At 39.6% G+C, this 24359-nt stretch overlaps 1 protein-coding gene across 3 annotated transcripts in view; it reads right to left on the reverse strand.

The window, feature by feature from the left end:
- Positions 1 to 669: 669 nt before the first annotated feature.
- RunxB (RUNX family transcription factor Runt related B) overlaps positions 670 to 24359 on the reverse strand; it is a 40435-nt gene continuing 16745 nt past the window's right edge. For 2 of the 3 annotated variants that reach the window (XM_089264295.1, XM_089264294.1), the window contains 3 exons: positions 17531 to 17731; positions 1989 to 2156; positions 671 to 1914 (listed from right to left, as the gene is read on the reverse strand). In XM_089264295.1, coding sequence (XP_089120421.1) covers positions 866 to 1914; positions 1989 to 2156; positions 17531 to 17731 — 1418 coding nt within the window. In that variant the 3' untranslated portion in view covers positions 671 to 865. Of the gene's footprint in view, positions 1915 to 1988; positions 2157 to 17530; positions 17732 to 24359 lie in introns of all 3 variants that reach the window. The other variant, XM_089264296.1, reaches the window with a different exon arrangement.

The following is a 24359-nucleotide window of genomic DNA, read 5'->3' on the forward strand; positions in this document are numbered from 1 at the left end:
TGATTATTCCCTGAAGTTAATTTATTTATTTCGAATTTGTTTTGCATTTTAATTGAAATTTTATTAACGAAACTTGATACGCTACTTAAGAAACTATATACAATTTCTGTAATTTTTATTCATTTTTTTAAATATTTATTTTTTTTTATAATTGTGCTTAGATTTATATTTCAAATATTCTGTGCATTTATATATGCATTTAATTAGTTTTAATAATATTTCTTTTATTATATATATATTTTCTTTGCGCAAAAAAAAAAAATTGTATTTTCTTATAGACTTAACGAATATTTGCAATAGTTTTGGGGAGCATAATAATACATACATATGTTCAATTTCTCAATTTACACAGATTGCTAACTCTCTCTCTCTATAATATATATGTATAATGTGTATGTGTGTGCGAGTGTGTGTGTGAGTGTTTGTTTGTTTATATATAGTACCATAATAATTACCCAAAAACCTCATTCATCAACTACATTCGGGCAATGCTAATTAGTTTAAATTCGATATGTGATCCGGCTTAATCTAGACCTCTAAAAAAAACACACATAAATTTTACACACTGTGCGAGGGGTGTTCAAAGAGCTGTGAGAAATCAATGGAAGAGAAATTTCCCTTTCTAGGTTTTGCTTCACCTACTTTAAGATCTTGCTAGAAAATCCAACTGAATTCGATTTCGAAAACTCGAATTTGTAAACCTGCTGCGCCTGTGATATGAACTGCTCGTCTGCTAATACTTGTGGGGCAGCCCTCGCACGCTGCGATATGACCTAAATTCACAGTCCACTGGCCGCTACGGCAGCGCCCGTTCCCTCTGTCCTTGTCCCGCCAGGCAGGTGCCCAGCAAGGCGGCCGCCAGTCGCTAGTACGGGCGCCAGACGTCCGCTGTCGGCTTGGGCGTGCGCGTCCGTATTGGTCCGCCGGCGCCGCTGGAGCCGCTGGCCGATCGCGACGTGGTGCTGACATCGTCCAGGTCGATGGTCTCCACGGGCGAGGGCGACCGGCGCGAGGAGCTAACTGGCGGCGAGGCATTCGGATTGGCGTTCTCCGCATCCGGCGGATTGTGCGTGATCAGCGTGACGCAGCGCTTGATCAGATTCACGCCGTCGGCATCAGCGCCAGCCGCCGCCGCTGCCAGCACCGATGGCTCATGCAGCTGTGACTGCGGCTGCGGCTGCGGCTGTGGCTGCTGCTGCTGCTGCTGCTGCTGTGGGGCAGCTGTGGAGCTGGCAGCGGCTGCTGCCGCCGCGCTGCGTAGCCAAGGCAGCTCGCTGTAGCTGCCATAGAGCTGGGTGTAGAGCCACTGGCTCGACTGCGGCAGCAGCGGGCTCTGCAGGAAGAGCTGGGCGGCCAGCGCCGGATTGAAGCTGTGCGCCGTGTGCGCGAAGTGAGCCCCGCCCGCCGCCGCAAAGCCGCCAAACAGTTCGCTCGGATTCTTGCTGCGCTGGATGAGGGCTGTGAAGGCGCCCCCACCTCCACCACCGCTGCCGCCGCCAGTGCCGGTGCCGGTGCCATCGAGAGTGCCGCTGCCAGCTCCTGGTGCTGGCTCCACAAGCGTCGCCACGCTGCTGGCATCGGCGCTGAGCAGCGTCGGACTGCGGCTTCGTCCCGCCTCCGGATCGGGCTCCTCCTCGTCGTGCGTCAGCGAGCTAATGCTCTTGCGCGGCGAGCCCGTCACCGAGATGCTGTCGCTCTCGAAGCCCGCGTCGATGTTGCTGCTGCTGTTGTTGTTGTTATTGTCGTGATGCTGCAGGCTGCTGAGCATCAGCGGCGGCGATCCCCCTCCGCTCGCATTGCACGCCGGCGGCTGCACGAAGGCGCTCAGCGTTGCGCTCGTCGTGGTCGTCGGCGAGCCCTCCGGGCTGGTGGTGCTGTGCGCCGCGCCCACCGTCGCCAGCTGCTGCTGATTGTCTGCCGAGCCGCAGGCGGAGAGAAATCTCGGATTAAACTGGGAGCAATCTGAATGAAGTGAATGGACCACTTACCGCTTAGACCGCGCAGGCCGCCGGTCGCACCGCCCGGAAAGCTGGCGCCATGGTGGTGCGCGAAGAAGGGCCCAGCCGGAAAGCCCGGACGTCCGCCCAGCGCCATGTGAGCTCGCCAGTCGGGCGCATGCAAGTGACTGTGCATCCCAACCAGGTGATGAGCGAAGCCTGCAAAGCAGATGCAAGAGATGAGATGAAAGGCATGAGAAACTCAAATGATGTCCTAAACTGGATGAGTAGAGGATGCGCCGAGGAGCTGGATGGGATAGGTAAACTTCTACACCCTTCGCATATGTGGAATTCAAATTTAGAATAGGTTCTGTATTGATGACAAGTCGGTTAAGCTCTAAGTGCAATAAGAATAAGTGAAGAATATGTTTTGCTTGCTGAAGCCCATCAACACACTTTCAATCTGAAATTAAATGCATATATCTTACTTTCCTTTAGACCCCTCGATGATTCCCTAAATACCACCAGCAATGCCATTTAAAATGTTTTATATATTCTGGCTAGAAGACAGAGATATATAAAAATCTAGAGATCGAAGAGAAATAAATCGTCGCTCTAGCTTATATCAATATTTAAATAATCCCTTATATGAAGCCAGTCTAGTGTAGTCTAATTACCCAGTCTAGTTATATTCCTATATTATCTCACCTAATACTCTAGTACAAGTCGCTAAATAACAACGACAAAGGCAAAAAAAGTTGCAATCTTTTGAAATAAAGTTTAATATCCCTTCGAATTTCAACCTTCTAGAATTAAATTTAAATGAAAACAAAAATTGGTTTTTTGCTTATCTTAGAATAATTATATACCTCCTGCATTCGCTCACTTGGGACTATGCACAAGAGATTATTTTTCTTTGCAATTTTTTTTTTTAATGTATAACGTAGTTCTGTTTAGGCTCCATTTCTGTCGACGTATCGACGTATTATTTCAGCATTTATAAAAAAAAAAAAAATAAATAAATAAATAAAAATAAAAACAAAAATCAAAATATATTCATATACATATCATATATTATATAGGATATATATTCATACAGAGAAGAAACTCGATTCAAATTTTGAGCTTTTTGCTCGGTTATGCATCACTATGTTAATTATCAACTAACTAACTTTGATTTGTCCTTAAGTTAATGAATTTCTTTTTACGGCTACCTAAAAATCTCACTACACAGAAATGTTACGACAATCCCCTAGCTCACACCCAACGTCTATCTGTATGCGAGCTATTTTATAATCTAACTATTACCTACTGCCTCTCTATGCAAATCTCAAAAACGTAAGCAAGCCAAAGAACTGGTAGCTGAGCTCCTAATGGAAATAATACGGTTATATCACATCGAATGCGAGTTTATTGTCAGCAAATCCTTCGACGATTGATTAAAAAGTGAACTGGATGAGCCTAAGACTTCGGACCTCACTAAATATGGAAAGTATAAAAAGGCTCAATAATTATTGGGAAGCTCGGGAGAAAATAAAAAAAAGAAAAATCACAATAAACGGAAGCTACATATGTAAAAATTATTTGAATTGCTTTTAATACCAGGTGAAATAGTTTCAAGTCATCAAATTTAAATAGCTCTAGGCTTGGCCAGGTTAAGGCTAAGCCAAACAGCCCAAATATGAGTTGAGCCTCCAAGTCGCCGTCCTGGAGCAGGGGCAAGTCCAATGGCAAGCCCAAAACCGTAGCCCGTCCGACCCGACCACATATAGCCCACTGTGCAAGACCGAAAACGTTGCCGCACATTTTGGTCGCTGCAAAACAACATTGGGCAAAGATTACCGCCCACCAGAGGCGGCACCCCGCCTACCGCCCACCGCCCCCGTCTACATGTTGATCAACAAGCCGCCATATTGCTGCTTATGTAAATGCATCTTTGAGTCGCCCTCAGCCAGCAGACGGTGCACGCCCAATGAGAGCAGCACGGCCAGAGCGGACGGACGGAGAGATGGGGGCAGAGGCTGAATGCTACCTGGGCAAATCTGGCAGGCAGCCCGAGCTAGAGCCAGAGTCAGGTTAAAGCCAGCCAAAGCAACGAAGCGAGCTGAAGGTAAACTCCTAAATAAATTCATTAAAATTATCCCAGTCGACAATGTCGTTGCACCGTCTGGACGGCCTCTCTCTTTCTCTTGCTCTCTCTCTCTCTCTCTCTCTTTCTGTCACTGTGTGTGTGTCTCTGCTGGAGCAACGCGTCGTCTCGACCCTTATGGTCCAACTCCTACGGCATTGTCGCCATCAAGTGGCAGCCCACATTTGCGGGCTCGTGAAGGAAGCTGCTCTGGCTGCAAGCCATTGGGTCTACAGTGTTGACTGGAGCAGGAGGCTGCAGCGAGCAGCGATAGAGAAAGAGGGAGAGAGGAGAGTGGAGAGAGGGCAGAGGGGCTGCTGGCAAAGAGGCTCAAATGCCAGGCCGCAGTCGCACATAGCACGCGGTCGACGGCGACGCTGACTGAAGATGCTGCTCCAAGTAAAGCACAGTTGACTCATTGTTGGCTATGTATGTGTGCACACATATGTGTGTATGTGTGTGTGTGTATGAGTACTTAAGAAAACGTCAAGGCAGCAAGCATTGAGAAAATCTCGTCTTGCTAAGCGCCTCTCGCTTCTGCTCGCACAGTCGAAGACGAAGACCGACCACAACACACACACATACACACACACACACACTCGCACACATACGCCGCCCACATGCGCGCTCTCAATTGCAATCGCTTTGGCTCTCTCCGTCTCGCTCAGTCAGTCGCGCCCAGACAACTCTGTCGTGCTCTGGCTTGGCTGCCTCTGTCCCGCTCTGGCGCACTTGAGGCCAAATACTTGGCCAAGTTTTGCCAAAGTTTGCAACCAAAATTTCACCGAAAATGTGACACCAACAACCCACCAACGAACCAACCAGACCAACCAGTCAGACAGGCACAGGACCGAGCACAGGAATGAGACTCTGGGCGCACAGTCGGAGACAGAGACCGAGACGCAGACTGAGACTGAGATGGAGACGGAGACTGAGGTTGAGTCTGAATCTCAGTGAAAGACGGAGACGAAGGAGACGGAGACGGAGACGGAGACGGAGACGGAGACGGAGACGGAGACTGGCATCCAAGACGCGACGCACATTCATAGACACAACAAGACTGAGGCTATATTTGCTCTGGCGCATTACTTGATTGGCATGCTGCGTTATCCCTATCCTTATCCTTATCTTCTGGCATACTTTCAGCTACAACTACTTCATGAACTGTACAACAAGTTGAAGTTGACTCAAAATCACATATGACACTTGATACCGCTGCTAAGCACAAGTGCCTCTAAGTAGGTCAAACACTGCTGCTGCTGCTGCTGCTCTGATGTCTGTCTGAGATCTTGAAAACTTGAGCTGTTCATATTTTTACTTTATATTTCATTTTCTTACGGCACACAACGCAATTCACAATAGTTGCAGACGCAGCTCACTCAAGGAAAGCATTTATGATTCATTCAATTTATGGACATTGCTCGTTGTGAATGGCCCAAGGAATTTCCGATATGTTTTGAAATTTTTCAATTAATTTTGTCCCTAGAATACTTTACAAGTTGTACTTGTATTAATAAAATTCATATTACTATATATTTGATATATCTGATTGTACTTTTCATATAATTTTTATAATAGTCGATATTTAATATATTTATACACATATCATATATGTAAATATATAAATATAAAATAAATATATAATCAATTTAAAATATTAGTTTTACATTATGCTAGAGCAATTGTTTTTAATCACATTCATTTTATTTTTTATCAGATTTTTGTAGAATATACAGTGAGTAACATTTATATTCGTATATTTTTTATTCAACTTCAAGCGGTTATGGAACATATAATATTAATTGAAATTCAAAAGTGTAAATGCTAATTGTAGATTGAAAAATATATCATTATAGTATTTTTACATAACTAACAAATATTATAAAGTTGATTAATATATTAACTCACAAAAAAAAATAAATAAATAAATAAAAAATAAACGAATATTTATGTTGCTCACTTTATATTCTACATATGAAGTACTTTAAAAATATACTTAAAAATGATAATAGACCTACTTTATATTTTAAAATTGTGATATTGTATTTTTTCAAATTTATCTATAATATTTATTTTTATTATTATTATCTGATATTATGTTGAGGGAATTGTCTAAAACAAAATTTACATAAATATTATTATTTTTTATTTATAAAATTTATATTAATATAAATATTATTATTTTTAATATATATAATTTATGTTGTATATTTGAAATATATATGTAATATATTATTATTTCTCTATATATAGGCTGAGAATTTTGAAAAACAAAAATATAAACAAATTTTTTTTTTTTTTAATAAATTAAGGTAACAAAAATTACTTCAACTATTTTAAAAATTCTCTGTCACTCCCAAGAAAACTATTTATATTTAAATAGTATCTATCATATCCAACATATTCCCCATGTGGCATTATTTTTATTCTCCATTTGCGTCTTCTTCTTCCTCTCGATTCACATCTCGCATAGCCCCATACGCATTAGCACTCATTATAGTATTTACTTTAGTCGTATATCATTAGAAAGTTGTGAATGTATCCATGCCATTAGCAGACTCATTGCACCAACTGTTCCTTTTTATGATAATACACACAACTATGCATACATACATACATATATAGAGAGATATTTGTATATGTATGGAGAGATAAAACTATTTAGGTATATGACGCCAGCTATGTACATCGCCAGCTGGGGCATATGGTTGGGGCCATATTTGTTGGATTTCAGCTGTGTCACACAAAATGGCAGCAGTAACAGCCCACAAAACTGCGACGATCACAAGCACACACACACACACATACAGTGGCACACACAGACACGCCCACGCTCTCGAGAATTATTTGAAGCTGACGGCGGCACCCGACGGTGAAGCAGCGACGGCAACGACGACGGCGACGACGACGACGAAGACTTCGATGCGGCGGATGCGGCGGCAGACATTGAGCAAATTGTGTTTCCATATAATATAACATCACGTCGATTTTGGTAACCCAGACTATATGAATGTGTGTCAGAGTGTGTGTTAGTGTGTGTGTGTGTGTGTTTGCGGGCAGTGGCCAAGCTCCCCCTCCCCCCACTCCCACTCACACTCACACTCCTACTCACACTCACACATGTGCACACAAATGAGAGAACGAGAGCGAGAGAGACCGCATGAAGGCATACCAAGGATGGCGACAGTGAAACCCCATAACAAAAACCTAAATATGCGGTCCTGTAAGGAAACCCTATGTGCGATAAAGGGTTAGCCGCGCTTGGTGTCAGTTTGGGGTCGGGCTTTCTTCGGCACGCCACGTAACGGTATTCGTCGGAGTCGGGCGTTCTCGTCTGGGCCGTTGGGCTAGGTGGGCGCCCCAGCCTGTTGACGTTTTGTTGGGTTTCGGTGTGGTGGCAGCCATAGCCCAGCCCCCATGCATGAGTGAGTGTGTTCTTTCTGTGTGTATGTGTGTGTGTGTGTGTGGCAGTGTCTGTGTAGCGGGGCATAACGCGGTGCTATTGGTGCGCCACAAAAAGCTTTCATGCGTCCAACTTCCCACGCTTTTTTTTTTTTTTGTTTTGGTTTTCGTTTTGTTTTGTTTTTGGCTGTTTTTTCACTTCACTTTTTCCATTTTTTTTTACTGTTGTATCCTTGTGCACCACATTGCGGCATGAGCTGGGGGCACGGGCAAAGACGTCTGCAATTGCATTGCAGCTTATGTGTGAGGTCTGAAATCTATTCTATATAAAAGTGACCGAGCTGTAATCTGTGTAGGGTATATATGTACATATGTATGCATGTATATGGATCAATTGGCATTCCAGCAGATGCTAAATCATCATTCCATTGCCTGGAAACGAGCCGTGTTTAGCGTGAAGCGCACTTGCCGTCGGCCAATACAGCGCTTACGTTTTTCCGACGGCATTTCCACTCGACGCCAGGCACTTGCCGCAACAAGCGCAACGCCCCCAACCGGCCCACCCCCGCCACCCCCCCACTACCGAATCAACACGACGAGCCCGCAATGAAAACGAAAGGCGCTCAAGCTATAGGCAGCAAAGAAAAAAAATAAGAAGAAGAAGAAGGAAAACAGAAGCCGAAGAGAGCAAGTGCAAAAGAAATACGCTCAACAGCGCGCAACAATTTCTCACCACAAGACAGCGACTTGGAAAAAAACGCGTTGAAGTCGTCGTGGCCTAAGCAAGTCGCCTCCTAACTCACCACAATGTGTGGTGGGTGGCTGGCTGGCAGCGTACCCCCCACCACACACACACACACACACACACACACGCACTCACACAGACACACATTGAGCGAATCCAAACGAATCAGGGGAAATCGACCAAAGTACATGGCGCGGAAAGCAACTCGACTCAATTTCTCAACAGTCGCTGGATTTTCACTCAGAGAGAGAAAGCGACGAGTGCGAAAGCGAGAGCGCGTCTTGAGTTGCGCTCAGAGTTGACGCCTGCGCCAACAGTTGTTGCTGTTGCCATCGCCGACAGCGAAGCGAAGCAGCGACAGCAGCAGCAGCGGCAGCAACAGCAGCAGCAGCAGCAGCGCCAACAACATTGAGCAACGAGCAACGAGCGCTTCTGTTGCCTACTTTTCAGCGCGCTCGCTCGCCAGCTCCGGCAAATGCTCCAAATGCTGGTTACTTTGGTGCGCACTTTGCGGTAAATGTCCTTTTTTTTAAATTCGGATTTTCCCTTTGTTTTTGTTATACACATACACATACACACACACTTATATATTATTGGGCAATCAACAAAAGTGGCTGCATCCAGTCCGAATTAAAAACAAAACCCAAGGCGAAGCGAATCTGGAATGCAAGGACTGCTTACTACATTTTAAAGTTCACAACAATAATAATAATAATGATGATGATGATGATAAAACCCTAACGTGTGTGTGTGTCTAGCTTCTAGAGTATGAACTATAAACTAGCTCGACCTAAGCCTATTGATTTGGTACAGCAGCTCAGGACTTTAGTTTCGCTTTTGTGAGTTGATTTTGCTCTAAGCATCGGCTATATACATGTATGTAATTCTCTTTCATTTTCTAAGTAGTTCCAAGTGCCCATTTCATTGAACAGACTTCATTTGAGTATAATTTGCCAGAGACCCAGGGAATATCATACGAATTCCAGCCTAACTCCGAAGACTGCAGCAGGTTTGCAATCATATCTTTAAACTTGATCTTTCAAATTGATTAAATTCGTTAAATTCATTTAATTTTCAAGCAAAACAAATATAAAACTGATTCCCTTTGAGTTCTATTGATAATTAAATTATGACTCATATATTATATTATTTTAATTTTTTTAGAAGTGACTTGACAGAAAAATAAAATACATTTAAAAAAAGAATAATTAAATGGAATAATTCGAATTAATTAAAAGAAAAGAACAATAAAATAATAGTGAAATAAATATAAATACAAAAAGCCTTATATTAATTTATATTATTTTTTCCAAAAATAATATTTGTGTTTTAGCTAAAATATTTTTTATTTATATTATTTTATTTAATTATTTAGAATTTTATTATATACTTTTTTTTTAATATAGTCTTATATACTAAAACTTTATAATAATAAAAGTATATAAAAAATAAAATTAAATTAAAATAAAAATGATATCTAAAAATAATAACTATTTTCGTAAAAGCTTAAGAAAAATTTAATATTAATTAAAGTCTATAAAAAATAAAATAAAAAAGAATGATAACTATTAAAAAGTGTTTTTCGTAAAAGCTTAAGAAATTTTGAATTTTATTTTATACTAAAATTTAATATTAATTAAAGTATATAAAAAATAAAATAAAATAAAATACAAAAAATGATATCTCTGTTTTTCGTAAAAGCTTAAGAAATTTAATTTGATTATTCGATTATTATTATTATTATTATTTTATTATCATTATTATTTTTATTTTAAATATTAATTTTATTTTATTTTATTATATATGTGTTCTTTTTTCAAATTAATTTTTAATTATTTGTTTAATATAATAGAAAATAATAGGGATTTACTTATCATATCTATTATGGTATGTGTATATATATTTTTATCGTGGTAGTACATTTTCGCTCAGTATAATCAGCATTTCTATTTCTATATATATTTATATTTATATTTCTATATATATTTATATTTATATTTCTACTTCTATTCCAATTCATATTCCCAATATTTCTAAATATACAAACAGTTATTCAGTATACAAAATAAGCCTGAAATGATTATCTGCTTTCGCTTTCCTCCCGCTGGCTATCGATATTTTCACTCATCCTCCTTTGGCATCCGTAGCTGATGCTGGCAATTTGTAAAATCGTTTCACTTAATAAAGACACTGAACCAGCTGTGGCTGCCAAACAGAAGGCAGAAGGCAGATGGCAGAAGGCAGAAGGCAGCAGGCAGCAGTCGGACGTAGTCCGATTCTATTTAAGCACCGCCACAGGTGAGCTGCAACTGTGATCAATTTCTGAGCCAGTTGCTGTTGTCAAGTGCCTGTCATATCGGTATTTACACGTGCGTATTTGCCGTAGCTTTGCAAATTGTTTTGGCAAATTTGCTGATATTTTGTAAGGCATGACACGAGCTCAAAGGGACCCCAGTTTCAATTGGCAAACCCAAGGCAGAAGTCGAAGTGTTTTTTTTTTTTGCCACCCCCGTCCAGCACACCGACTCCTGCTGCCATTCCTACTCCCCACTCTCATTCTCCCGGACTCTGACGCCGACTCCTCCGCACGCACAATACGCACAAATTTACCGTTACACAAGTGTTGTCAACACATGCGAGTGGTGCTGGTGGTTGGGGGAATTGCCGGGGTTGGCGTAACACACATTCCAACTCACCCACACACACACGCATCGGCCATGTGCGTAACAGGCCGCAAGTTATTACCAAAAAAAAAAAAAAAAAACGTAGCATACTTTTCGGGGCGCGGCAAAAAGAAATTGCAAAGCAACGGCAACTACGGAGTTGTTGGCATTTGGCAAACATATTTTCGCAAATGTTATAAATAATTTTAAATGCACACCTTGGCCACCCGACGGCGCCCTGTGTGGAGTGTCGAGCCGTGCCGTGCCGCATGTCAAGCAGCGGGGTCAGGACTGACGGGGTCACGGGGCATTCAGCTGCTTTCCGCAATAGCCACGACCCTTGGCGTATTAGTGTCGCATTGACACGTAAATTGACATGAAATTGAATCAATGCTGTAATATGTCCTTGGGGGGCAACGACACACACGCACACACACAGACACATACAGCATAAAGGCCTACAGCCCTCACAGTCAGGGCCACGGACAAGCAAGGACGATGACTTTAAAATTTCCTTTTTGCCAGCCAAATTGAGCTGTAGGCCTTCCCCACGGACCTCCCAGCCTCACGGTGACTGTGCAAATTTGTCTGTCTGTCTGCATGTTTGATTATTTGCACTAAATCATTTCATTTCATGCACAGCAACAAGGGCGCCGGGCCCAAGCGAGCGAGTTTATCAACTTGTTTAAAGACATAATGCTTAACCCTTTGCGTACATCCACAGCCACATACGATTCCATATGCACTGCTCGAAGAAAAAAAGAAGTGCGGAAAGAAGCAAAGCATTGAGAGACATGTGGCAGGGCAAACACTGAATACCCTTGCAGGCATTTGCATGTGTTAAATAGACTTTATACCATTATTAAATCATATACTTGGCATATTAGAGACTTTAGATGTGGCCAAGTTTATTGGAGTTTCTTTTAGTTTAGAGACATTTCATGGTTAGAGAGGAAAGAGTTCTTCTCCTGGCTTAATGATTGAGTAAAAAAAATATATATAAAATATTTATTCTATATACAGACTAACTAAAGCTTGGGAAAGGGATGGAATTCCATTCCAGTGAGAGATAAATCTATATAAATAGACGATGAAGAAATTATTTTTAAGGCATTAAAAAATTAAAATAAAATAGAATTAGAAAGAGAATGGAGCATAGAAATAAAAGTAAACTAGACGTAACAATAAGAATAGATATGAAGCTGCCAGTGCTTAGCCCCAACTTCGATTTTATTTCATATTAATTCTAGCTCTAAATAAAATAAATATACATAAATATACTAAAAAAATCGAAATTAAAATGAAAATAGAAAAACAAACATAAATGGATATAGTGTATAATACAAATATGGGATATATAACAAAAATTCTATTTAAACAAATTTTTATCTAAACTAAACTTTTTAAATTTTCAAATTTTAAATAACTTAATACTATACAATTTTAATGCACTTCTTAACTCACGTTAAAACTTTTGTATAATGACTTTAAGAAAAGATGTAAAAATATATATGTGTATATTTATGTATATATACTTATTTATATGTATATGAATCGGGCTAAACAGTTTATAAATAAAAAACGCACAGCTCTAGCTTTAAGCAGCCGCCGCTCTAGTAGAGTGCGCTAATACAGGCGCATAGGCCTAAGGCCCCAAGTGAATATATAAATAAGTAACAAAAAAAATATAAACTGGAGTGTGTGTGTGTGTGTGTGCGTGTGTGTGTAATGATGATGTGCGTGGTGCGCACTTTGATCTTTGCCTTTGCCTTTTGCACTGCCTTTGACGGGCGGCCTCGTGCAAGGTCCTGCAAGGCAAACAACACAAAGCGGCTGACGGCAAAAGGGTTTTAAATAAATACGCTTGCCCGAAATTTTAAATATATATATAAATATGTATACATGCTGTAAATATGTGTATATACTGTAGCTATATGTATGTGATATGAGCTAGCTTGTTAGAGCGCAGCTCAAGACAATGCGCTGAAAATGATTTCAAGCTGAAAATTAATTTAAGCCATTAGCACCCGCATACAGACACACACATACACACACACATACACACACCCATATGCACAGCGTCTATGTGTAATTATGCACACATGTGTGTCTACTCTCAGATGGGTTTTATGACATAAATTACATCAAGCACAAAATTTTAATATAATTTTCACTAAAAACGCGAACGCGAAACTTTTTTAGTTGCTTCTGCTGCTGTAGCTGATGAAGGCAACTTCAAAAGGCTTGCCGGAGTACACTCACACACACACACACACACACACACGCACACACGCAGTAGAGGCCGCGCGTGTATGAAACAGGATATCCGTTGCGGAAGTTACAAATTTTCCACTTTCCACACACTCGTGACTCGTGACTCGTAACTCGTGGCCCCCGGGCGGGCGGGCACCTTGCACTCCGGCAGGCAGGCAGGCAGGCAACAGCCAACTGGGTGGGGCGGTGTTTGGCTAGAGGCGTGGCACTAATGTGCCCTGCTTACGACGCCATTTAATATTTATTCCGTTCCATCAAGAAAAGCACTTGGCTTCGCTTTTTCGCAGCCAGCTCAACTATTTTCCTGGCAGCAGGCACCAGCGTCGAGTCCTTTTAATCATTTGGCAAACTTTCTGTGACACGCAGCACTCCAGTGTCAACTACATTTTGTGTATGCCAAAACTACACACACACACACACACACATGGCTAGAGCCTTTTAGTTTTTAATGTAATTTTGAGACACTTTTTTTTGCTGCTGTGTCACTTTGCAGTTTCGGTTCGCAAGAGCAAAAAACTTTTGGGGCGTCAAAGTTTTCCAAAAAAAAAAAAAAATAAAATAAAATTAAAATAAGTAGAAAATAAAATAAAATGAAATAAAAAATGATCTGCTCCGGCTTGTATCGAAACATTCCGCAACAAAACTAAACTCATTTAGAAACTAAAAAACAAGAAACAAAACCTAAACAAATAGAGATAAATTCATATGTTATTGATTTTCTTGTATTTGTATTTCAGTTACACAAAATAATATTAAGTATAAAAAATGATTGTCAGAAATACGAGAACTTATTTTTATTTTTCATTATAGTAAGATTGAAAATAAAAAATAAGTAAATGATTAAAATCTTTAGAATGCATTGAATAAATATAAAAAATATTCCATTAGATTCAGCTTACAAATATTAAAGTGAAATTTAATTGCATTTTAGAATATGTATATAGGCAAAAAAAAATATATATATATAAAAAATTGTTATTTGATTTTTTATAATGAAATTATTGAATATCAAAATACTTAAAAATATTTGTAATATATTTTGGTTTCATACCGCAGCAAATTATAAAAACATTGATTTTTATTATATGCCAAAATATTATTTCTAAACCAAAAAAAAAAAATATATATATATATTTTTTACTTTTTTATATTTTAAAAATTAATTATGTAATTAATTATATAAAATAATTAATTAATTATAGCTGTCAAATTTATTTTACTTGTATTTATAATTATATATATTTATATATTTATGTTAATATAGTTTATTTATATGAAATATTTAATTCATATTCTTTGTTATATTGCGTTTCTGAAAATTATATAATTATAAATATTCATACCTAGAAAATTTTGTTTTACTGATTTGATGCATAATTGAAATTTATATACAAATATGAATATTTAAATAATTAACAAAAAAATGCAAAAAATGAAATATATATAAGGTTGAATGTTTTTTATTTATTTAAATATACGTATATGTAAAAATAAAATATCATAAAAAGAGAATTGCTTTGCTTTGCCAGATTCGCCTACAGCAAATTTGTTAAAGAGAGTTGGAAAATTAACTTAATAAATAAACTTAATAAATGCACTAAATAAGCATCTGAGAGTAAATTCATGATGTTTAATTCAACTTGAGATAGAGAGTATATCTGCCATCTGATATTGCTTCAGCAAATTAGAAGTTTAAAGGCAGACTCAAGTAGACTTAATGCTGCTTAAGTGATGTTACTCCGCTTATAAATAAAAGCTTAAAAAATGTAAATCATATTGCTCTTCACACGCCACAAGCCAAAGGCAATTAACAAATGCAGAAAAACCCTACGGAATATCCTATAAAATGCATTTGTTAAAGCAAATGGAAATTTACGTTTCTGTAGCTGGAAAACTTTGTCGAAAACTTCATATTGGAAATGTTGAAAGCCAAGATTTCAATTGGCTTAGTTTATAAGAAGCCGAGGCAAAAGGGAAAGTGATAGAAGCAGAGAGACAACAGACAACGGACAGCAGACAGCAGACAGCAGACTGCGGGCAACAGACAAATGAATGGTGCCAGCGGTGGCGGTGGCGGTGGCAGTGGTGATGGCTGTGGTGGTTGCACCACCTAGCGAGGCATTCACCCACTTGTCGCCTCATAAATTTCATAGTGAAATTGTTAAATTTTAATAAAATCAAAGCGTATCAAACGGGATTTGTTTACCAGGCGACGATGCCGACGGCGACTTTTCGCAGTCTTCGGCATTGTCCTTGCCTTGCCGTCGTTATCCTTGTTCGCAGTCTGGTTATATCGCGTGTTTATTGTTGCAACAGTCGCGCCGCGCGCTTTAAAATAATTTAAGTCTACGCCCGCTGCTGCTGCTGCTGCTGCCGATTGCTAAGGGTTGCCGGCGGGGAGGTGACTCCGGCTGATGGCTCAGGGCTCAGGGCTCAGGGGTTGCTGCTCGTCTTCGAATTGTGCGAGTCGAAGTTGATGCCGCTGCCGTTTTGTGACTCGTTAAAGGATTAAAATCATTTTAATGGATTTTTCAAGCTGTTGTTTTGTTATATAATTGTCGCCTCTATTCTCTCCCTATGTATGCGCGCGCGCGTGTGTGTGCCTGTGTGTGTGTGTGCATTATGAGCGCATAAATAGGGCAAACAGATGCATTGGGGTTTAACAAAAAGGCAGCGCGAATCTGTTAGCACGCCTGTCGCCAGGACCCGGCGCCTGACTGAGCACGCATTTGTCATCGTCCGTATGCTAATGTCCTTCGACTGTTAATGATTGCTGCCAGCCAGCACGGAGCTACAGCTGTAAGACGGACACAGTGACGAGTGCCAGCAAAAACTGGTTATCTCTAAAAAAAAAAACCCTCAAGCCTCAAAGAGGCTTATAGCGAGATTAGATGGTAGAGTTATTATGGATGTTACCACTCTATAGTTCCTATGGACATCATACACTAAGATGAATGTCTCCAGGTTGCTTTGAAGACATCGCAAATTCAAGAAAATGTCAAGTATAACAATGCATCTTAATAATAATTTTGATAGGAGTGGCACAAATGAATAGTAACAAGGTAAACCTTTGGGCGCTACTGACTGCATAGTACTCATTAAGGGTCTGCCAATAGCAATCAGAAGTGCTGAAGGATACTATAGTAAACTAACTGCCCCAGTCTAGAACTCTAATATCAGTTTTAATTTTTTTTTTTGCTAATTTTCCAACTTTTCTTTCGAATACTACCTTTTGTCATATTATAAGAGAACATTTAATCTAGTCCTTAAATTTACAAATATTTATCCAGAGTTTCTAGCTCTAAGCCCATAGAAATCCAGTAACATTTTTAACACACATAGAGATACATGTTGAGTTTTGGGTCTTGCTCCCCCAGTCGAAAACCCTGCAGAAATATTGAACATAGTTCTCATTCAATCAAGATTTCTAGCTATTTTTCTGAACACTACCTACTCTTTTACTTGAGAGAGAAATATATATTTACCATTCGTTTGAATATATGTCACACTATAACCTAGAGTCTATATAGTGTGCTTCCTGCTCAAAAGACTACATTCCCTAAGGTCTAAGCTCATGGAATAAAGCAACATTTTAATTTCATATTTTCCCTTGCTATACAGAAATCTATTTTCAGTTCATAAACATATAAGTCTGTCTCACTTATATGTAAGTCTGATTATCTCTAAGTCTGATTGTCTCAGTTTGTGGAATTTAACAACAATCTAAGTCTATATTTCTACATCCCCTAAGCTATAACGCTATCATAGAGCACTAGCTCGCCGCATGACTTTTCAGTTTTATAGAATAATTCTATCCTAAGACTGTCTAAGTTTGTGCAATCAAGCAAGAATCCAAGTCTCTATGTTTACACCTTCTATACAGAAATCTATTCATCTTTCATAAAGTACTACCTCCGATAATATAGTTTGATTCTTTCTGAGCAGACTTAATCAATTTCTCTCGATTAGTGGCATCTAGTGAATCTTGATACAGACAACTCTTCCAGACTTTCTAGGGAGTAATCGATTTCCATCCCTTTCTTATTCATCAATCCTTTAATCCATTTATTGGCATTTGACTTGGAGAATAGCTAAATTTACAGCTAGCCTTATCTAATTGCCTGTCATCAGTTGAGTTTCGTAATAAAGTAATTTAATCTGCTTTGAATAAAAAATTCTCCGTTGCCTCTGGGCCTCTGGGCGTGCGGAGTAGATGAAGCTAATGCGCCACTCGCTGCTGTTTAACCCTTATAATAGACATGTTTCTATAAACAAATGATTAGAGCTTATCGTGCGTAACGACATCAATACCTGGCCTAACGAGCAGCGAGGCGCCTGGGGGCACTGACGGATGTCTGAGGGAAAGAAGCGGCTTACATACCTGGCAACTTAAAGGGTAATCCGGCCATAAGTGGATCCGGGCCAAAACGCTGTGGTCCAAATGCGAACGGATGAAAGCCCTGATGGCGCACCTTCGAGCGTGGCTCACGTGGCCCATCTACCGTTACCTTGATGGCCTTCGTATAGGTGGCGATCTGTATCGGATTCGTTGAGATGACAATTGTCAGCGTAAAGCTCTTACCTTAAAGGGAGAGAGAGAGGAGAGAGAGGGTGGCAGGGATTTAGTATGTGATTTTGTTATAATACAAGATTTAAAGCAAATCGAATTCGGAATCTAGCCAACCCATTCCACTGGCCCTGCCTGTTGTCGTCCAATTATATCGCATGCACTTGTGAACCGAAGTGCATGTGGCATGTGCAGCATGCCTCACGCTCAATTAACCCGAACTGAATTGGCAAAGTCACACCGATGCAGCATCATCATTAACTAAACACAGCAGCCACGCAGACAATACATGATTGAATGATTGAACTGATTGATTAACCAGGCAACATTCGGGTGTGTGTGTGTGTGTGGGTGTGTGTGTTTGTCTGACTGTTAGCAAATGCATTGGTCAAACAGTGAACTGGAATATTAAGTAACTTTGGCATGGCAACCCTATATAGTGGTTGCGCATGCCAGAGTTGCCATAACAGCCAGCACATCAATGGACCCCACTGTACTGTCGCCCCCTCCCACGCCCACGCCCAGACCGAAAACTTGAAATATTTGGAATATTCATAAGGCGGCATGAACCTTCGAATTGTGAGCAAGAATGAAAATGCCATTTCCCAGCGCAGTCGCTGACATCGCTCACTCCACTCCACTCCACTTCACTCTTCAGCTGCCTTTCGCAAAAGGGGCGCAAACACTTTGAATGCCAAACGCATGAGTTAATCAGCAAATATGAATGTTCGGCTAGAGCTGGCGCTGGAGCTGAAGCTGGAGCTGGAGCTGCTGCGTTTATCCGTGCCAAACACTCAATCTCATCTCAGTTCAGCTGGGCTAATTGAGTGCGACTTTGGGACAAAATTATGGAAATGCTCTGTGAAAATGCTAGATATATGAGACGATATCGAAAAGACAAAATACAAATACATATTACGGCAATTACTAAAAATATAAGCATATAATTTTATTTTTATACATAAATAATAAAAAAAAAATACAACACGTTTTAAGTATGTATATTGAAAGAAAAGTAAAAAAACAAAATACTCGAAGTTTATTTTTAGCAATTTTGGAGTTAAAATATATAATAAAAAAAATAAAAGTTGTTGCCAAAGTATATATTATATATGGTATAGAACAAAAATTAATAAAAAAAAAAAGAAAACATTAAAAAAATTTAATAATTTAAATCTAGTTGTCCCAAATATTAAACAATAAAAAAATCTGAAGCTTTTTATTTTTGAAAGAAAAAATTATAAAATTAGCAAATACAAATTAAAATCTTTTTTACTATTTTTTTTTTTAATTTTAAATATATAAAAAATTATATATTTTTATATATTTATATTCATATAATTTTTTTATATTTAAAATTAAAAAAAAAAAACAAAAAATTTGTATTTGCTAATTTTATAATTTTTTCTTTCAAAAATAAAAAGGCATCAGATTTTTTTATTGCTTAATATTTGGGACAACTCGTTTTAAATTATTTTTTATGTTTATAAGGACAGTAGAAATGTATTTAGAAAATATTATAAGTTGGTTTTCGTTATTTCAATTATATGAAAAAAAATAAATAAATAAATAAATATTTAAAATTTTGAATACATATAAAAGCATAGCCAGCAAATCATATAAGATAGGTTAAACTCATAAGCTGCAACGCGTTTTTTTAAATACATTATAAACAAAAACTAAAATGCGCGTTGAACTAAAAAAGTTTTCAAAGCTCGTAGAGTAAGCGAAATCTTTAAACTGATGTATGGAGACATACCTAAAAATATGTATAATTAAAGTATTTACTAGGATGCATGGCTCGCGTATTCGATGAACATTCGATGACACACACACACACACACACACATATATATACACCACCACTCTGGGAATGTGGGCGAAACTTGACTTAGTTAACCACATGGCAGAGTGACTCTCGCTGATGATGCGAATGATGTTTTGTTTGCCCATTGGAAACATGGCCAGGCCGTAACTCATTTGCAAGTTTCAGCTGCAGAAGGACACGAATAACGAATAACACGCGAAGAGCAAACAAAGTTCTTAGATTAATATTAAATTAAACGAAGCATGCAAAAAATGCTAGAGGGCGGCCATCATTAGGACAAGGGCAAGCAGAGCGGAGCAGAGTGGAGCCACCCAAGATCCAGCGAGGGTCGGCCAGCAAATATATATTGCCTGGCTGGCGGCAAATGCGGTGCAGGGCATGCGGCAGTCAAGAAGAAAACCCAAGAAACCTACACAAGAAAACAAATGAACATAAACAGACGAAACGAACCAAGAAAACCAACAAAATGAAATGAAACTTTTTTAATTATGCGCCCCACACAGCCCACACAGCCCAAGTTGTAGGCGGGCGGACGGGCGGGCGGTCGTGCGGGCGAGCGAGCAACAAGCGAGCAGCGGCCATGGGTAGTTGGTTTTCGGTTTAGCAAGAGGGCGTGGCAGCAGCTACAGTAAGCGTCAACAAACTAACGAAGTGGTAAGCTAAAGCAGAGCCCAACAGCCAACAGCCAACAGCCAACAGACGCCAGGCGAGACGGCGGGCCGATGGGGCACAAAGTGGCTAAGACAAAAGACTTGAATGTTGCGTCGACGGCGTTTTGCCAAATGAGCAAATATTGCAAATAAATCTGTTGCTGTTAGCCATTTTGTGCACTGTCCCACTGTCTTGGGTGTGGGTGTGGGTGTGGGCGTGGCAACAAAAGGCAACGGCAACGGCAAAGAACTTTGCTGCTAATAAGATGAAAACCATTAAAAGTCGACACAAGTCGCGTCCGTTGCAAACCAAAGGAGAGCACAGCAAAGAATGAGCAAGAAAATGTGAGAATGAGTGGCATGAGCAGGAGTGGGACGAGCTGGGACGTAACAGGATGCTGGCTGCCGGCTGCTGGCTGACAGGCAGCCAGGCAGCCAGAAGCCGGGTTAAAATGCTGTAATTTTCGCAACAAAGCAAAAATTATCACCACTTTGCAAAAGGCGACAGCGACGAGAAAAGCTCTGCACCCTTTTCAACTATGCATGCGTGTGTGTGTGTGTGTGAGACAGACGCTAAGTGATTTTAAAACAAAGTTTTTCAAACGTTTAACCTTACAATTTTGCCAAGTGTAATAGAAAATGTTACGTTTGCCGCTGGCTCGTCTGCATTTTAACTTTCGATGCTGATAATGAAGCCAGAAGCGAAGCCCATGGGCCCGGAGCCATTGGCACAGTCAGTGCCAAGAGGGTTCGCACACTGCGCATAGGCAATTTAATGGCGCTGTCGTCACAGCCCTGCAGCCATCCCCCCTCCAAACGGCTGCTCCTGCTGCTCCTGCTGCTGCTCCTGCTGCTGCTGCTGTTGTGTTAATGTCGTTAGTAGCATGGCGCCATAATTATAATTTGACATAAGACAAGAAGTCTGAGGTTGACAACAAAATGACATTTTAAATACACACTCCAACGGCGGCATTCAATGAATGAGTGGACAACCCTCCAGCGTTGGCACACACAGCAAACCAGCCCCAAGTACCCCAGCCATCCCACCACCCACACACACACACACACACAGCAACGACCATCAGCATCATCTATTAAGCAGTCGCACATCTTGGCTCTGTGTGCGTATTTAGACACTTAACAGATCATAATTTTAACACTTTGCCTAATGCCCATGGAACGTTTAATGGAACTGCCAGCAAGTAGCGAGAGAGAGAGAGAGAGTGGGAGAGAGTAGGAGAGAGGCCGTGACAGGGCGGCAGGCAGAACTTTGAGCGAATCTCTGCAGATTAACAGAGACTTAATACGACCTGAGCAGATGTCAAGCTGCAGCCGGCCCTGAATTTGCTTTTATTTTCGACCAAGGCAGGAGAATGACTTGACCCCAAATATGGGGAATTTGTAGGCCATCTCGAGCAGTGGAATTCTTTAAATTTCGTTTGCTTATTTTCTTTGCTAACTGAAAAGACTTGAACAATTTCTGGCAAATAAAAATCCCATTCGGGTTGTGTAATCCGATTTATAGTGCCAACAATCTCAAGCATAAACATATTTTTATCATGCCAATACTTTCTACTGCCCTTGGTCTATGACTTCTCTCTCTCTCTGTCTTTATATTTATTACTCACTGTTTCTGTATATAATAAACCTTTTTCTCCATCTAAATCTCTCTCTCTCTCTTTCTGTCTCCCTCTCTCTCTTTCTCTCTCTATCTTACATGCCTTCACTTTTTCTCTTCGCCCTGCTCTGTTTTGCTCCCTCTCTCTTTATCCCTACCATGCTCTTCCTTTTCCAATATTTCTTCTCGCATTTAACACTCATTTTCTCTATCTCTCTTATCCTCGCCAGCTCTCTTTTTCCCCCTTTTTTGCTCATTCTCTTCTGCTGTTTCTCTTCATCTCCCTCTCACTCTTTTATCTCTTGAACATATCTCTTCGTTCAACACATTTATTTTCTCTCGCTTTCCTCTGTCTCTATCTGTATATATTTCCATCTACCTCTCTCACTTCTCTCACTGTTTTTCTCTCTGTCTCTGTCTCATCCCATCTCAGAACATTTTCTGCACTTCCTTCACAAATTGCATTTCAAGTAGCTTTAAAACAACACGCTCTAAACGAAAATTCGAGACTTTTCACTGTTTCTTATTCTTGTGCCTCTCTCTCTCTCCCACCAGCTCTCCGAGCTCTGTCCATACCCCGCCCATCTTCCTCGCTGTCTGGCATAAATATTCATATGTTTATTTTATACGTTTTGCCAACGAAAAACGCTGCACTTTCTTTCTGTCTTCACTTCTGGCCCCCCAGATCAGCCCAGCCCAGTCCAGCCCAGCCCAAGCTACCCGAGCGCCACACGCTTTATAACTGCCAGCTTAGAGTTTTTCGATTTCCACTAACCGTTTTCCCTCTTTGCGTTTGTGTTCAAGTGGGTATATACATTTTGATGGAGGCAAAAGGTGTTCAATTGATAAATTAAATGATTTATAATGCTTTTATGATTATAATTAATGAAATTATAATGCCTATATCATAGATAGACAAAGAGTACAAATATGTATATCAAGACTGACCCAGAAATATTGTTTATACTCTGAGTTGCTCAAGTTAACATCAGTTTATTTATTTTCTGTATACTTTAAAATTAGCTAACATGATCGATCTGTTGTATAAAATCTTCTGGTCTGCTTCTTGCATCAATCAAATATTATTCACTCCGTAATTATATATAATAATAATTTTTTATTAATAAATTGTTTAACAATTTATTTTGTTTACTTGGATTCACTACGTAAATATATATATTATAATAATTATTATTATATAATAATAATTATTATTATTTAGTTAATATTTTAATGATTTAATTTTTTTTTTTTTTATCTTGATTTTAATATTTTTCCTTTTCCCTCTAAAATACATAATATTATTTAAGCGCCATATTTAACTTAGCTCTGTTAAACAAATTTCAACCTTTTCTCCAACTTAACATACGCAGTTAACATACAGTAAGATATAGGTATTATACGTATTAGTAAATCACTTTAAAATCATATTGGGAGAGTCTATCATAGAGCAGCTAAATATTAAAAAATAATGTATAAACATAAAACCAAATATTTCCATACGATCTATACATAAAAATTTGTATGTAAGCAACTTTAATGTATGCAATTGTTATGTTGGCTAGAAATGTAAACTAACATAGCAATATGCCATTTAGGGTCCTCGTGTTTACACTAGACCCACTCGAAATGAACATAAATATCAGTTGGGAAATTGTTTTATATTTAGTTTGAAACATTTCAAATAATGATCAAATAAATATTTTGAGTTGCTTTCGATACTTCCCATCATATTAATATAAGTATAGAGAAGTATATATTTATTTCTATAAGCTTTAATGGTCTTCACGGATTACCCTAAAGCATAATTTAAGCATCTGGTGCAATTGAGCAAAGCTTAACATTTACCAAATCCATATGAACATATGTTTTCTGTCAGCTTCTGCCGGCGCAGCTAGCTTTTGCTCATGGTCAGGTACTCCTCATCTAGCTATAGACTTAGGGTATTTCACGTTCGACAAAAGGGTAGCCAACTGTTCTTTTGCTGTTTGGTTTGTGCTCGTGATACATTTGTTGTGTTCAGCATTTGGCATTTGTCGCCGCTTTGCCGTTGGCTTTCGCTAATGTGAGGGCGGAGCTGGAGGAGGCGGAGGCTGGATGTTGGATGTTGGGGTTCAGGGCATGGTTTAATAATCATAAATTTTAACCCTTTTTAGCGCGACACTTGCTGTTTTCTTTTTTTCAGCTCTCAGTGTTGTTGTTGCTGTTGTTGTTGTTGTTTTTGTTATGCTGACATCCGTTTTGTTCTTTGGCAGCCGTTTAACCCGATTTGTAATACATGGCCCAAGGGCAGTGTCAGTGACGTTGACTTTCGCTGCTGCTGTTGTTGTTGTTGTTGTTGTTGTTGTTGTTGTTGTCGACTGTTGCTGCCGCTGTCACGTTGCTGCCAATGATGTGAACGCGCAAATTGCCCAAATGCCACCACAGACGAAATGCAGTAGCAGGCAGCAGGAGCAGGAGCAGCAGGAGCAGCAGCAGCCAAAAAGGAAATTAAATTTCCAGCAAAGTCAAATATTATATTGGCAATAAATGAAGACGCAGCAGACG

The sequence above is a fragment of the Drosophila navojoa genome, chromosome X (genome assembly GCF_054131105.1).
Source record: "Drosophila navojoa isolate 15081-1374.11 chromosome X, UAZ_NAV_1.0, whole genome shotgun sequence".
Classification (NCBI taxonomy): domain Eukaryota; kingdom Metazoa; phylum Arthropoda; class Insecta; order Diptera; family Drosophilidae; genus Drosophila; species Drosophila navojoa.